This window comes from Mustelus asterias, chromosome 1 (assembly GCF_964213995.1).
Source record: "Mustelus asterias chromosome 1, sMusAst1.hap1.1, whole genome shotgun sequence".
In the NCBI taxonomy this organism is placed as follows: Eukaryota; Metazoa; Chordata; class Chondrichthyes; order Carcharhiniformes; family Triakidae; genus Mustelus; species Mustelus asterias.
Window position 1 is genome coordinate 120737671 of NC_135801.1, and position 16028 is coordinate 120753698.

The 16028-nt window shown below is 44.1% G+C and overlaps 1 protein-coding gene across 6 annotated transcripts in view; it reads left to right on the forward strand.

Moving 5' to 3' along the window:
- Nucleotides 1–2526: 2526 nt before the first annotated feature.
- The window catches only part of LOC144496920 (calcium uptake protein 3, mitochondrial-like), a 173924-nt gene continuing 160422 nt past the window's right edge, over nt 2527–16028 (forward strand). For 4 of the 6 annotated variants that reach the window (XM_078217561.1, XM_078217547.1, XM_078217577.1 and 1 more), the window contains exon 1: nt 2543–2832. In XM_078217561.1, the coding sequence (XP_078073687.1) occupies nt 2557–2832 (276 nt within the window). In that variant the 5' untranslated portion in view covers nt 2543–2556. Of the gene's footprint in view, nt 2833–16028 lie in introns of all 6 variants that reach the window. The other 2 variants (XM_078217542.1, XM_078217569.1) reach the window with 2 other exon arrangements.

Genomic DNA, 16028 nt, shown 5'->3' on the forward strand with positions numbered 1-16028 from the left:
GTGAATGAGACTCTAGGACGGTGTGTTGCCTCCATAGTACCAGAATCCTGAATGTCTCTGTGCGGGTACAGGGCATCCTGAAATGGGAGGGTAAACAAACAGATGTCATTGTCCACATTGGTACTAATGACATAGGCAGGAAGAGTGAAGAGAGGTATCAATATCCTGGGCAGGTGGTTTGCTAGTGCTGTTCGGGAAGGTTTAAACTAGTGTGGCAGTAGCCGGGGAGTTGGGGGGGGGGGGGGGTGCGTGGGTGGGTGGAGAACCGGAACAGCAGGCCAATAAGTGTAGAGACTGGGGAAAAAGGTGAGACTGAGATAAACATAGCGCAGTGTAAGATCAGACGGGGCTCGGCGGGACTGGAGATCTGGAGTGTGTTTTCTTCAATGCAAGAAGTAGAACAGGTAAAACAGATCAACTGAGGGCCTGGATTACTGCATGGAATTATGATGTTATTGCAATTACGGAGACATGGTTAAAGGAGGGACAGGACTGGCAGCTTAACATTCCGGGATATCGTTGTTTTAGACGGGCCAAAAGGGGTGGGGAGTTGCATTGCTGATTAGGGAGCACATCACAGCTGTTTTGAAGGAGGACACATTAGAGAGATCTTGAATTGAGGCATTATGGGTGGAGCTCAGGAATAAGAAGCATGAAATCACAATGTTGGGAGTATATTATAGACCTCCCAACAGCCTGCAGGAGACAGAGGGGCAGTTGTGTAGTCAGATACTGAAAAGATGTGAAAAAAGTAGGGTTATTATGGTGGGTGACTTTAACTTCCCCCATATTGACTGGGACTCCATTACAGCCAGAGACTCGGATGGCGAGCAATTTGTTAGATGTGTCCAGGAAGGCTTTTTGATACAGTATGTTGACAATCCAACCAGAGAGGGCACCATACTAGACTTGGTATTGGGGAATGAGCCAGGCCAGGTGATCAATGATTCAGTGGGGGAGCATTTTGGGCTTAGTGACCATAATTCCAATAGATTTCGGATAGTCATGGATAAGGACAAGAATGACCCTCGGGTGAGGGTGCTTAATTGGGCGAGGGTCATTAAATCCAAATTAGACAGGAATTTGTGAATGTTGATTGGGAGTGGCTAATTGAGGGCAAATCCATGTCTGACATGTGGGAGGCTTTTAAAGGCCAGTTGATTGAAGTGCAGGACAGGCATATCCCCGCAAACATGAAGAATAGAAATGGCAGGATTCGGGAACCATGGATGACAAGGGAAATTGTAAGCTTAGTCAAAAGGAAAAAGGAAGCATACGATAGAACTAGACATCTTAAAACTGATGAAGCCCTTGAAGAGTATAGTGAAAGTAGGAAGGAACTTAAACACGGAATTGGGAGGGCTAAAAGGGGCCATGAAATGTCTTGAGCAAACAGGGTCAAGGTGAATCCGAAGGCTTTTTATGAGCAAGAGGGTAGTAAGAGAAAGAGTAGGCCCATTCAAGGACATTGGAGGAAAGTTATCCGTGGAGCCACGGGAAGTGAGTGAGATCCTTCATGAGTACTTTGTATCGGTATTCACCAAGGAGAAGGACATGATGGATGTTGAGGTCAGAGATAGGCGTTTGAACCCTCTAGAAAATGTCAATATATCGAGGGAGGAAATATTGGGTATCCAAAATTGCATTAAGGTAGACAAGTCCCTGTGGCCGGGTGGGATCTATCCTTGGTTACGGCGGGAGGGAAGGGGAGAAATAGCTGGGGCTTTAACAGAAATCTTCACATCCTCTTTGACCACAGGCAAAGTTCCAGAGGACTGGTGAATAGCCAATGTTGTTTCCTTGTTTAAGAAAGGAAGAAGGGATAATCCAGGAAATTATAGGCCAGTGAGCCAAGTCAGTGATGGGGAAGCTTTTGGAGAAGACACTGAGGGACAGGATACATGCACATTTGGAAGAAAATGGACTAGTTAGTGACAGGCAGCATGGTTTTATATGGGAAGGTCATGTCTCACCAACTTGATTGAGTTTTTTGAAGAGGTGACAAAGAAAGTTGATGAAGGAAGGGCTGTGGATGTCGTTTATCTGGACTTTAGTAAGGAGTTTGACAAGCTCCCATATGGCAGACTGGTACAAAAAAATCACATGGGATTTGGGATGGGCTGGCAAGATGGATACAGAACTGGCTTGGTTATGGAAGACAAGAGAGTTAGGTGGCCAAGGTGATTAAGAAGGCATGCTTGTCTTCATCAGCTGGAGCATTGAGTACAAGAGTTGGCAGCTTGGATCTTGTTTGTCTCCCTTGTGGGGACCTTGAATTGAATTCAATTGGATTTTGAATTTGGTTTTTGGAGCAAGCAAGGAATGGAGGGAAGTTTGCCTGGTCCACTGAGCTTTGTAACTTTAAGAGTGGAGTAAAAACAATCAAACTGCTTAATCACCCTGCCAGGGAGACAGACCATCTCTCTGTAAACACATGGCTGCACCCCCTAGGAAGACTGCTCTCCCTATCCCAGAGCCGCCCTCTCCACCCCTCGGGCTCGCGCCGCCGCTCTCGCGATAGCGCTCGAGCCGCTTGGCTAACGGCCGCCGGCAGCAATGGCCGCTCTGAGGGGATTCCTGAAGCTGCAACGACTGAGCCGCAGATTCGGGCAGGCGGCCGCTTCCAGCAGCCTGAGACGGGCTGCAGCGTTCGCACCTCGGCCAGTGCCGGGGAGCGGCCTCTGGTTGGCGGCTGTTTGTGGTGTCGGAGGAGCAGCAGCGGCGGCTTCGTGTTATTATTATGCGGAGTGGGAAAGGCGGCTCGGGCTCCCCTTCGCCGATGGGTCCGCTCCACTCGGTGTCCCGGTTGTCGAAGCCACGGGAAAGGCCAAGGTAGGTTTTTGCGGGACTTCACCGGAGCGGGGAACTGATGCTGGTGAGCGAGCATCTTGGTGCTGGCAACGGATGCTGCCCGTTTCATCAAAACCTGCCTCAGTTTAACTGATATAATCTCCACAACAAACAGCAAGATTGTCAGGAATAATATTTACAATTTACCATATTTAGTAATATTTGTTCCATTCTGAATGCATGGCCTTTACATAAATGTGGATCTGATGTTGTGATGCTGCAGAACTCCCTCCATTGGTCTCAGTCACCTGTCATTCTGTTAATGTTACTGTCTGACATGGTGTTCAGCAGCATCCCTACTGGTACCAAGGTGTATCTGTGCGTGCCTGGGTTTGCCTCAATATCGAGGACAATTAAAAATAATGAATATACGTCTGTCTGGTTTGTTTTGTTTTCCTTCTCTGTCTGATGATTCGTCGAATCTGATGGTGAAATGTTGTTTTAAAAAATACAATTGAGTAAACGATGGAAATAATGAAACGTCAGATAGCATCGCAAGCAAGTAAAGCCTCGTTAAATAGCAAAATTGTGTCGCTTGTCGTTGGTGTGGAGTGAGAAGGTGAGGGCAGACGAGAAAAAATATTAGAAACGGGATTAGGGAGAGACCAAATAGCACAATTCGAGGGACCAAGAGGCTGGGGCGGTAAAGTGCCAGGAGACAGTGGAGGTAGGGGGAGATGGGAATGGGCTAGGTGAAGGCTACTTCAAAGTTAATCAGGAATTAATTAAACAACAAAACAGCCTTGAAAATTAATGGACAAAGTCAAGAGGAAGGCATGGAAAGACTATTTTTAAAAAATCCTATATTTATATTTTGACTTTTATATCCTCTTGAAATTCCAAAGTGAACAAAGAAAATTACAGCACAGGAACAGGCCCGTCGGCCCTCCAAGCATGCACTGACCATGCTGTCCGACTGAATTAAACCCCCCTACCCTTCCGGGGACCATATCCCTCTATTCCCATCCTATTCATGTATTTGTCCAGACACCCTTAAAAGTCACTATCGTATCTGCTTCCACTACCTCCCCCACAGCAAGTTCCAGGCATCCACCACCCTCTGTAAAAGAAAACTTGCCTCGTACATCTCCTTTAAACCTTGCCCCTCGCACCTTAAACTATGCTCCCTAGTAATTGACTTTTCCACCCTGAGAAAAAGCTTCTGACTATCCATTCTGTCCATGCCCCCCATAATTTTGTAGACTTCTATCAGGTCACCTGTCAACCTCCGTCATTCCAGTGAGAACAAACCAAGTTTCTCAAACCTCTCCTCATAGCTAATGCCCTCCATACCAGGCAACATCCTGGTAAATCTTTCCTGTACCCTCTCCAAAGCTTTCACATGTTTCTGGTAGTGTGGCGACCAGAATTGAACACTATATTGCAAGTGCGGCCTAACCAGGGTTCTATAAAGCTGCAACATAACTTGCCAATTTTTAAACTCAATGCCCAAGCCGATGAAGGCAAGCATGCCGTATGCCTTCTTGACTACCTTCTCCACCTGCGTTGCCACCTTCAGTGACCTGTGTACCTATATGCCCAGATCCCTATGCGTATCAATACTCTTAAAGGTTCTGCCATTTACTGTACATTTCCTATCTGTATTAGACCTTTGAAAATGCATTATCTCACATTTGTCCGGATTAAACTCCATCTGCCATCTCTCCACCTAAGTCTCCAACCGATCTATATCCTGCTGTATCCTCTGTTGGTCCTCATCGCTATCCGCACATCCACCAACCTTTGTGTCGTCCGCAAACTTACTAATCAATCCAGTTACATTTTCTTCCAAATCATTTATTTATATATATATGTTACGAACAGCAAAGGTCCCAGCACTGATCCCTGAGGAACGCCACTTGTCACAGCCCTCCATTCAGAAACGCACCCTTCCACTGCTATTCTCTCTTCTATGATCAAGCCAGTTCTGTATCCACCTTGCCAGCTCACCTCTGATCCCATGCAACTTCACCTTCTGCACCAGTCTGCCATGAGGGACCTTGTCAAAGGCCTTACTGAAGTCCATGTAGACAACATCCACTGCCCTACCCTCATCAATCATCTTCGTCACTTCCTCAAAAAACTCGATCAAGTTAGTGAGACATGACCTCCCCTTCACAAAACCATGTTGCCTCTCGCTAATATATCAACTTATTTCCAAGTGGGAGTAAATCCTGTCTCGAAGAATCCTCTCTAATAATTTCCCTAGGTCAGGGTAAGTTCAAAGAGACAGATGAGGAGAGTTCTGAATGTTTCTGTTGGGGAATTGGTTTAGGCAGAATTCAGGGCTGGTGAATAATGAGTAGGCAGTAATTAAGTGCAAAAATCTATTTAAAATTAAAATGAACTTAAATTTTTAAACCTACTTCTAATATCTAGATAGGGAAACTAAATTTTTTTTAACCAAAAGTTTGAAGATGTATAGTGATAAGTAGGAGGAAGTGAAACTCCAACCACTCATAGGAGTACAAAATGATACATTTTAATAGAACAAGGAGAGGCAATATAAAATAAAAAGTACAATTCCAAAAGGGCACAGAGAGACTGAGAGGTATATGTGAACAAATAGGTGAAGCTGGCAAGACAAGTTGAAAGTGATTAATAAGGTATACTTGATCCTGAGCTTTATAAATAGAGTAAGAAGTCTCTCAACACCAGGTTAAAGTCCAACAAGTTTATTTGGAATCACTAGCTTTCAGAGCGCTGCTCCTTCATCAAGTGAGTGGCACTTTATAAAACATTGGTTATGCCACAACTGGAGTATTATCTACAGTTCAGGGAAGTGTACTTTAAAAAGGATGTGAAGGTTTTAGAGAATGGATCAGGAATGAGGGACTTCAGTTAAATGGATAGAAGGGAGAAGTCTATATAGGTCCTTCTTAAGATTCTGAGATTTGATAGAGATGCTCAAAATTATGAGGGATCTAGATAAAGAGAAGTTGTTTCCATTGGCAGAAGGTCAAAAATCAGAGGAAACAGATGTAAAGTGATTGGCAAAAGAACCAAAAATGATGAGGAAAAGTTTCTTTATTTAGTGAGTGCTTGTGATCTGGAATGTCTGAAAGGGTAGGGAAGAATACTCAATTATAGTTGTCAAAATTGGATAAATTGGAATTGGATAAATAACCGATTGGAAATATTTGCAGGCTACAGGGAAAGCATGGAGAAGTGGAACTAGCTAAATTGTTCTTGCAGAGAATTTGCACTGACTTGATGGGCCAAATAGATTTGTTCTGCGCTATAACCAATCTATCATTCTAAGTACAGGGACCAGGGTCTGATAACTTCCAGTAGCTGCTTGCCGAATACTGGGGAAATTCTATTAGTGCTATCTAGAGAAATGACAGAATAATGTCTAATTAAGGATTGAGGTGGCAGCATAATAAAGAAATTTAGTATGTCACAAAAAAAGGCGAAATACTGCAGTTGCTGGAAATCTGAAATAAAACAGAAAATGCTCAGCATCAGTGGAGAGGTACAGGTACAGGTTAACGTTTCAAGTCAGTGACCCTACATCAGAACTGCTCTGGGCTCCCCAAAATGTTTTCTGAACCCTGACTATACTGTGCACTTTCAGCCTGGACTTCTGATCCTTGCTGCAGAAGAAGTGGGCCAGTGCAGTCTCTTCAGGGCAAGACGGGCAAATGTGGAAGAAGACAAATGAAGAGAGGACATACGCCCTTTTTATGACAGTAGTTGCCATGCTAAATTCTCCCTCTGTGTACCTAAACAGGCGCCAAAGTGTGGTGACTAGGGGATTTTCACAGTAACTTCACTGTAATGTCAATGTAAGCCTACTTGTGACTCTAATAAAAAAAAAATGTTAAGGTCTCAAATCTTCTGATAGGTGGGGTGGTAGTCAGTTCGGGTGAGGGTGTGTGGGATGGATTGAAGGTGTCGTTTGAGATGCTCAGTTCAGTTACACCAGAGATTAATTTGTGCAACATTTCCAGGGTAAGTACCCAGGTATGTTCTGTGTATCTAGCCCAAGTCTATATTGAGCTCAATATTGGAGACTTTGGTGGAGGGTTCCAGACAGCGCAGGTAGAAGTGAAATGTATATCAATTACGTGCTATACTGTAATACTGCTGAGGAGAGACAGTTTATGGCTTTATAAATACCTACAATAGATCTTGTTTTGACAGATTGCACTTGTTTCTAAGGATCAGTGTCAGACCTATAAGTAATTCGCTACTTGAATAAGTAGCTTGTTATTTAGAGCAGTGCAAAATAGAAATGCATAATTGTTTGCTATTCAAAGTATTTGAAGCATATGAGTAAGAAAGCAATCCTGGGTGTAATTTTGAATCTGACTCTTATTAACTGTTTGCCATGCACAGCACCTGTTTGTCAGAGTAGTATAATCCAAACCACAGGTCTATGTATTTAGCAGTGTTGCTCTGTGACTGATTCAACAGGAAATATGCTTGTTTCTAGATACAGCAAAATATGAAGTTTAGAAATAGGAAATGCTAATTGCTGCAGCAGAACTATCCATTTTCCTGTCTTCTCATCCTATCCCTCAATATCCTTTATTCTAGAAACCCACCAGTTGCCTTTTAAAGCTATTTATACTGTTCATTTTCATGACCTTATCTTTATTACGCAACTTTATTGAGTTTTGTGTAAAAATTGTTATGATCCTTCTTATTTCTAATATCCTAAGTTTTAGCTTGCCCCTCAGTTGTTTGAACTTTTTATTCAGTAAACAAATCATTTGGATGAAATTAATCAATCCCCTTTTATAATTCAAGTTCGAACCATGTTACATTCCAAAGTATATCTGTTTCCTTGATCTTGCTCATAATTTAAATCCATAATAGCTGGATTCATCTGAATGGCTTCTGTACCTAACAGGCAGTGATATTATTTGATTAACAGAGCTGTGTGCATTATTCAAGATGGGTACAGCAAAATTAAAGGTTCTACTAGATAAGGATCCTATATATCTTACAAGCAAAAGTTTACCTTTACTATCCAATATCTGGTTGAATGATTTGGAAGGACACAACAGGTGTTTGTTAAATGAACTGGATGCTGTAATTGTGCATGTACCATGACTAGCATTTCTCTAGTTTTATAAAAGTTGGACTGATTAATATTGTAGCAAGGTGAAGCCTAATAAAAATCAAGATGCTTTATTTTGGAAGGAATAAATGCCCTGAACTTGGAAAGAACTCTCACTGATGAGGATAGCCTTTTGCTGCTCAAGTTGGACTGTCCTTGGTCAACTAAACTTCATTGTCTGAGGTTGAAGTACTTTGGAGCACCATTTCAGCCATGGGGGAAGCTAGATTTAAAGATTCAATAAAGAAGACATTTAAAAATGATAAAATACACTTTTCTGTCATTGAGCTGAAGGATGGCCCCAAGAGGCATGTCTTGAGCTCATGGCATCAAAAAAGCAGTGGCTTGTTTGGAATTGCGCTGCATCACTAGACCTCCTGACTTTTCTCACCAATGTTCTCCCTGTAGCAGCATGGATCCAAGTTTCCACCATAGTCTATGAAAAAGGTCAGAATGTAATTTAAAATACAGACAGTGGCATGTGCCTCTGTATCGTTGACCACAAAATCTGCTCCAATATAATCTGGGCGGCACGGTAGCACAGTGGTTAGTACTGCTGCTTCACAGCACCAGGGGCTTGGGTCACTGTCTGTGTGGAGTTTGCATGTTCTCCCCGTGTCTGCATGGGTTTCCTCTGGGTGCTCCGGTTTCCTCCCACAATCTGAAAGACATGCTGGCTAGGTGCATTGACCCAAACAGGCACCGGATTGTGCCGACTAGGGGAATTTCACAGTAACTTCATTGCAGTGTTAATGTAAACCTTGTGACAAATAAACTTTAAATTTTTCTTGATTATTATTCCCTGCCTTCTGCATTTAATCTATGTTGCCTCTGTAAGCATAGGGGAACACTGGGTTATAGCCTTCATTGATATATTAAAATTTGTCTTGGAATTTGTTCCTAATTTTTATTTTATATTACCATTCCCTTTAGCATATGCTTCCTTTTTTGGTTCTTTACTTCCATGCTAAATAGATCGACATATTGAATTGATTGTAATTTCTTAGAAGGATATGTGCTTGGATTTCAGGTTGGATTCAAATAGGACGAAGATGTATGAACAGTCTAGTTCAGTATGAGAGACTGGCTGAAGAGGGAGGTGGAATTGGTGGTGAGGAAACAGTTTGTGCGATGGGTTAGGTTGGATGGTCAAAAACAATAGCCTTGCTCCTTCCTTTGTTAATTCAATGAAATTGCAACTCATCCTCAGATAAATGAACTGACAGCAAAGAGGTAATGGAAAGGTCAAGAGAGGCGATGGTGAGGTCGAGCTGTATGCCATTTTCATATATGTGAAATATCTTTGGATAAGATAACTAAGGGGGCAGTATGTAATTGAAACGGATGGAGGGTACAGAGAACTGCTTGTGAGGCTCCAGAGATGACATTGTGTGACACAGGAAAAAATCCATGGCTGAAGTCTGGCTGCAGTTGGAAAGGTCAGATAAAATAACAGCATACACAGGCATTGGAGGAACATGGTGTGGTTAATCATGTCAAAGGCTGCATGAGATCAAGAAGGACAAGAAGGGAAAGGGCATCATGGTTAATGTCAGAGGACATCATTTGTAATTTTGATTAAGGCTATTGTTACTGTGGCAGGGCAGAAACTTGATTGGAGAGTTTGATGCATGGAATTGCAGGATAGTTGGATATGAATTTTATTTTGAACAGTTTTCTGAGAAAGGGTTCATACTAAACATTACAATTACAGTCCAAACCCCATACTGGTAATCGTGCAGAGAAAAATTACCAACATGGATTTGTTGGACTATATGGCCTTTCTCCTAAAGTTGTAAATTTCATGCATTTCTATATAGAAACATTTTTAAGTGTCATTTTATTGGGGTGAGCTTCAGCTGCCAACCTTGTCAATAAGCTGGAGATACCTACAGATATGAAGGCTAACTGCAAAATTCTCAAGACCTCTCTGGATGAATAAGTAGCTGTGCACTGCACCGGCAGCGTGTTTAGGGTGGGTTGAAGAAGAGGATTGTGCGGCTGCATCATTGAAAACCTTATAAACCTATTTTAGAGCATCCTGTCACATTGAAGAGCAAGAGACACCATTCAATAAGTCCTACCACAAAAATCAATGGTGGATCTGCTGATGGCTGTGAAGATGGATGAAAGGTTGCAGCAGGACTTTGTCCTCTGTTACAAAGGCTTGGTTGACCACTGCAACCAGACAGTACCCTGCCAAGATAGTGTGGTACCTGCTGTACAATAGGCCTCCCATTTTAAAAGAGAACCGTGCACAGGTCCTTCTATGGATGGAAAATTTCCTCAAGTCCTTTTTCAATCAGCTAGTGGCAATGGGGGCAGTACCAATAAATCTGGGAGCTTCTAGTCACAATCTGACAGAGAGTCAGCAGTTATCAATTAATAGCTTCATTCTTAATTGCGGCAGAAGTGATTAGCTGTTAGTTATTCTGTCTGAACAGCCCTCTTCAAGATTATCTACGTTCACCCCACTAGAGGAAGGGGCTTGAAAGGGTACTTTAAAATAGCTTGACCCATTCCAAACCCAGCTGGAAAACTACATCCAGCAGTTGAAACTCTCCAAAACAATTGAGCTGTGATATTGGAATATCAGGTTGTTATTGGGTAACTCAAAATACCTGTGAGACAAACAGCGATAGTTGCCTGTGAGCTCCGGATGCCTGGATAATGACATAGCAGCTCTTAGCAGGGCCCATACAACAGATGAGAGATAAAATCAAAGAACAAGGAAATGGTTAGCCTACTGGAAAGGGAAATTGTGGGAAGAATGTAGAATTCACAATCAGCTTTGCCAGAAAATTGATCTCATGGAGAGTCTTCATGAATGAGTGTTAGCTCAAAGGCAATATCTGCCGCTCTCACCAGCACTTATCTTGGTCTCCAAGGATGAAGTGAAATAAACCTTCTACTCCAATCTAGAATCAACTCTGACAGCCATACTGAGATCATACTTCTTGGTGATTCATGGCCATGCTTTTGGCTGAGCACCACTGGAAAACCTAGAATTCCAAAGTCCAATTTAAATAGTGTTCGCCTCCTTACTCTGTGTGCTGAACATGATTTTGTGGTTACTAACAGCCTTTCCTACCAGAAAAACCAAATCAAAACATCCTGGCAACATTCAAGATCGGAGGCTGGCACCTAATAGACTATTTGAGAGTCAGTACCAGGGATTGGAAAAATGTGCACATTATATGTACTATGACTGTGACTGACAGATGGTGGACAGACCATTAGCTCATTTGCTTATTATTGGTACTCAAGGCAACCCCAAAATGAACTGACAGTCGTGACAGGTATGGAGCAAGTTTGAGGTTTCTAAGGCTGCAAAACAACATCAATCTCGAGGAATTTCGAGAACAAATGAATTGGAAATCATAGGAATGGATCATCACACCTTTAACTACATCCAAGATGGCTGGCAATCATTGAAATCCATCATCACTCATGCACACTAAGAAATCCGTGAACACACCACTAAAAGACACCAAAACTGAGATGGGACTGATACGGAAATAAGGAACCTCGTCGATAGAAAACAGACAGCATTTCAAACCTGGAAATGCGATTCACAGGGAAGCAGCTTGCCCATTAGACAACCAAAGCTGAATTTCAAAGAACAACTCATGATTTGAAGAACAAACGGTGGACAGAGAACACCTGAGTAAATTTGATGCCTTGCTGACATATGCCTTTTTCAGTGCAACCAAAGAGACCCTTAACACATGGACCAACAGTGGTAAGATCCAAAGATGGCAACATTCTCCACAAAGACAGTATCAACACCTCCTGTAAAGATAACTTTACTTAATCAGAACTCCATGGCAGACATGCACCTGCTGGAGAACCTCCCACAACACAGAATCAGAATCGAGCTGACAGTGATCCAACAAATCTTTCTGGGCCTGACAGTGACCCTGTAGAAGTACTGAAACATGGAGGAGACATATTGACATCTCAGTTATATGACCATTTTGTGAAGCTCTGGCAGAATCTGAAAATTCCAAGTGACCTTTGACACCATGATGGTCGCAATCTTCAAGAAAGGAGCCAAGATCAACTATAACAACTACTGGACACAGCATTGCACTCAAGTAGCAAAGTTCTAACAAGGTTACTCAATTATCTCTCTCCAAATGCAGGGGAGGTCCTTCCTGAATCCCAGCATTGATATCAACTCCCTAGAAGAACAACCAATATGATCTTCACAGCACATTTCAGAAGGAGTACAGAGCTCAAAATGTCCCTTTGTACATGGTTTTTCTTTTTGACCTCTCAAAAGACTGACTTGGTGAATTGAATTGGCCTTTGGAAGGTGCTAAGTGATATGGATACCCAGCTAAATTCACAAACAGCATCCATCTCCAACATGGCAAGATGGAAATAACAGTACTATGCAATAGCTTCACCACAGACCTCTTCCCTGTGAAAACAAGGGTGTGTCTTTGCACCAACATTATTCTTAATCTTTCTTGCAGCAATGCTGCATCTTACTGACAGGCTTCCTGCAGCTGTGGTAATAACTTATCACAATGTGTGATGGAACTTGTGAGAAAAGCTGAGATTGGAAACCAAAGCTTCTGGTTGAAACTATTTAAAAGGAGATAGAGCCCTCAGAGGTCAGTAGTAGGTGACGAGTCCTGTGGTGCAGTACAAGCAAGCTGATGAAGACAGATTAGATTCAGGCACTGAGAACAAGCCAAGATAGTTGCTGCAGCAATTTCTGTTTCTTGAAGATAACATTGATGAATCTACGCCATGCCAATCGTTCATTGTAAGCAGAGCTAAGAAGCTTCTGCAGACATGTGCCTTTTAGTGAAGACTGTGACCCTGGAACTCCGGTTGATTGTGTGCTTCCATTGGCTGAGGATAGGATTAAATCATAGAAGAGGAGGAGCTAAAATTCTTTTTTTGTAGAAGACAGCTTGTTGAAGGACTAAATTGCTGAGTAGGCAGCGGAGTGAGCAGGGAGCAGAGTGTGAGCTATAAGGGCTTTGGCTCACAGGGCTTCGGGGGACAGGGCGAGCAGGGGTCAGTTTTTTTTTCATTCTTATTTACTTTTCTCTGTGTACCTTCGTATAAAGGGGCAAATATGAGTGTGAAGCCAGTGTGTTGTTCCCAGTGTAGGATGTGAGAGGTCCTGGAGGCATCTGGCCTCCCGGACATCCACATCTGTGTGGGGTGTGTCGAGCTGTGGTTCCTGAGGGACTGTGTTAAGGAGCTGGAACTGCAGCTTGAGGATCTTAGGCTGTTAAGGGAGAATGAGGAGGTGATAGACAAGAGCTATCATCAGGTGGAGGCCAAGTGGGTGACAGCCAGGAAGGGTAAAGCTCGGGTGATTGAGAGTACCCCGGTGGATGTGCCCCTACACAACAACTACTCCTGCCTGAGTACTGCTGGGGGGAACAGCCTGCCTGGGGGAAGCAGCAGTGGCCGTGTCTCCGGAGTGGAGTCCGGCCCTGTAACTCAGAGGGCTAAGGAAAAGAGGAGGAAGGCAGTATTAATCGGGGACTCGACCGTAAGGGGGTCGGACAGCGTTTTTGCGGAGGCAGGCGGGAGTCTCGGATGGTGGTCTGCCTCCCTGGGGCCGGGATCCAGGATGTCACTGGTCGACTCCCAGAAATCCTGAGGGGGGAGGGAGAGGAGCCAGAGGTAGCGGTACATATTGGTACCGCTGATGTGGGTAGGAAGGGGTCATGAAAAGAGAGTATAGGGAATTAGGGAGACAGCTGAGAAGGAGGAAAGCAAAGGTAGTAATCTCAGGATTGCTGCCTGTGCCACAGGAGGGTGAGGGCAGGAATGGAGTGAGGTGGAGGATGAATGTGTGGCTGAGGGACTGGTGCAGGGGGCAGGGATTCAGGTTCCTGGACCATTGGGACCTCTTTAGGGGCAGGTGTGACCTGTACACAAAAAATGGGTGGCACTTGAATCCCAGGGGGACCAATATCCTGGCGGGAAGGTTGGCTCAGGCTACTGGGGAGAGTTTAAACTAGATAGGTTGGGGGGAGGGGATTGAGACAAGGTGACTGGGAGCGAGGAAGTTAGCTCGCAAACAGAGAAGGGTTATAGACGGTGCAAGAGGGAGGATGGACGGGGGATAGAGAAGGGGAGAGGTCAGACCATAGGATTGAGATGTGTTTAATGCCAGGAGTATAGTGAATAAAGGGGATGAGCTCAGAGCATGGATCGATGCCTGGAAGTGTGATGTGGTGGCCATTACGGAGACTTGGATGTCTCGGGGACAGGACTGGATACTACAGGTGCCGGGATTCAGATGTTTCAGGAAGGACAGGGAGGGAGGCAAGCGAGGGGGTGGAGTGGCCCTGCTGACCAGGAATAGTGTCACAGCTGTAGAGAAAGTGTATGCTGTGGAGGGATTGTCTACAGAGTCTCTGTGGGTGGAAGTTCGGAGTGGGAAGGGGTCGATCACTTTGCTGGGAGTTTTCTATAGGCCGTCCAATAGTGACAGGGAGGTGGAGGAGCACATAGGGAAACAGATCCTGGAGAGTTGCAATAATAGCAGAGTTGTTGTGATGGGAGACTTTAATTTCCCAAATATAGATTGGAATATCCTGAGGGTAAGGGGATTGGATGGGGAGGAGTTCGTTAGGTGTGTTCAGGAGGGTTTCCTGACACAGCATGTGGACAAGCCTACAAGAGGAGAGGCTGTACTTGATCTGATACTGACCAATGAACCTGGATAGGTGTCAGATCTCTCAGTGGGAGAGCATCTTGGGGATAGCGATCATAACTCTATCTTCTTTATGCTTGCATTGGAAAAAGAGAGGATCAGGCAAGCTAGGAAAGCGTTTATATGGAGTAAGGGGAAATATGAAGACATAAGGCAGCAAATTAGAGGAGTAAATTGGAAGGAGGTATTCTCAGGGAAATTTACTGAAGAGAGGTGGCAGTTTTTCAAGGAATGTCTGTCTAGGGTTCTACAGGACAATGTTCCAAGCAGACAGGGAGGAGTTGGTAGGTTAAAGGAACCGTGGTGCACGAAAGCTGTGCGGGACCTAGTCGAGAAGAAAAGGAAAGCGTACAAAAGGTTCAGAGAGCTTGGCGAAGATAGGGATCTAGATGAGTATACGGCTTGTAGGAAGGGACTAAAGAAGGAAATTAGGAGAGCCAGAAGGGATCACGAGAAGGCCTTGGCAAGTAGAATTAAGGAAAGCCCTAAGGCGTTCTATAAATATGTGAAGAGTAAAAGGATGAGACGTGAAGGAATAGGGCCTATAAAAGGTGAAGGCGGGAAAATCAATACAGAACCAGTAGAAATGGCAGAGGTGCTTAATGAGTATTTTGCCTCGGTTTTCACAGAGGAGAAGGACATAGAACATAGAACAGTACAGCACAGAACAGGCCCTTCGGCCCACAATGTTGTGCCGAGCTTTATCTGAAAAATAAATGGGTGCATGAGTGGATGTACTGTGGGCTTGCAGTGGACTGAAAAGATTGAGTATGTGGACTTTAACAAAGAGGTTGTGCTGGAATCTTTGAATGGCATCAGGATAGATAAGTCGCCGGGTCCGGATGGGATGTACCCCAGGTTACTGTGGGAGACGAGGGAAGAGATTGCAGTGCCTCTGGCGATGATCTTTGCGTTGTCGATGGAGACGGGAGAGGTGCTTGAGGATTGCGGATGTGGTTCCTACTTTCAAGAAGGGGAATAGGGATAGCCCAGGAAATTACCAACCGGTGAGTCTAACCTCAGTGGTTGGTAAGCTGATGGAGAAGATCCTGAGGGACAAGATTTATGAGCATTTAAAGAGGTTTAGTACGCTCAAGAATACTCAGCATGGTTTTGTCGAAGGCAGATCATGCCTTACGAGCCTGGTGGAGTTCTTCGAAAATGTGACTAAACACATTGACGAAGGGAAAGCGGTAGATGTGGTTTATATGGATTTTAGCAAGGCGTTCGATAAGGTCCCCCATGCAAGGCTTCTAGAAAAAGTGAGAGGGCATGGGATCCAAGGGGCTGCTGCCCTCTGGATCCAGAACTGGCTTGCCCAAAGGAGGCAGAGAGTGTGTATAGATGGGTCTTTTTCTAAATCGGTCACCAGTGGTGTGCCCCAGGGATCTGTTCTGGGACCCTTGCTGTTTGTCA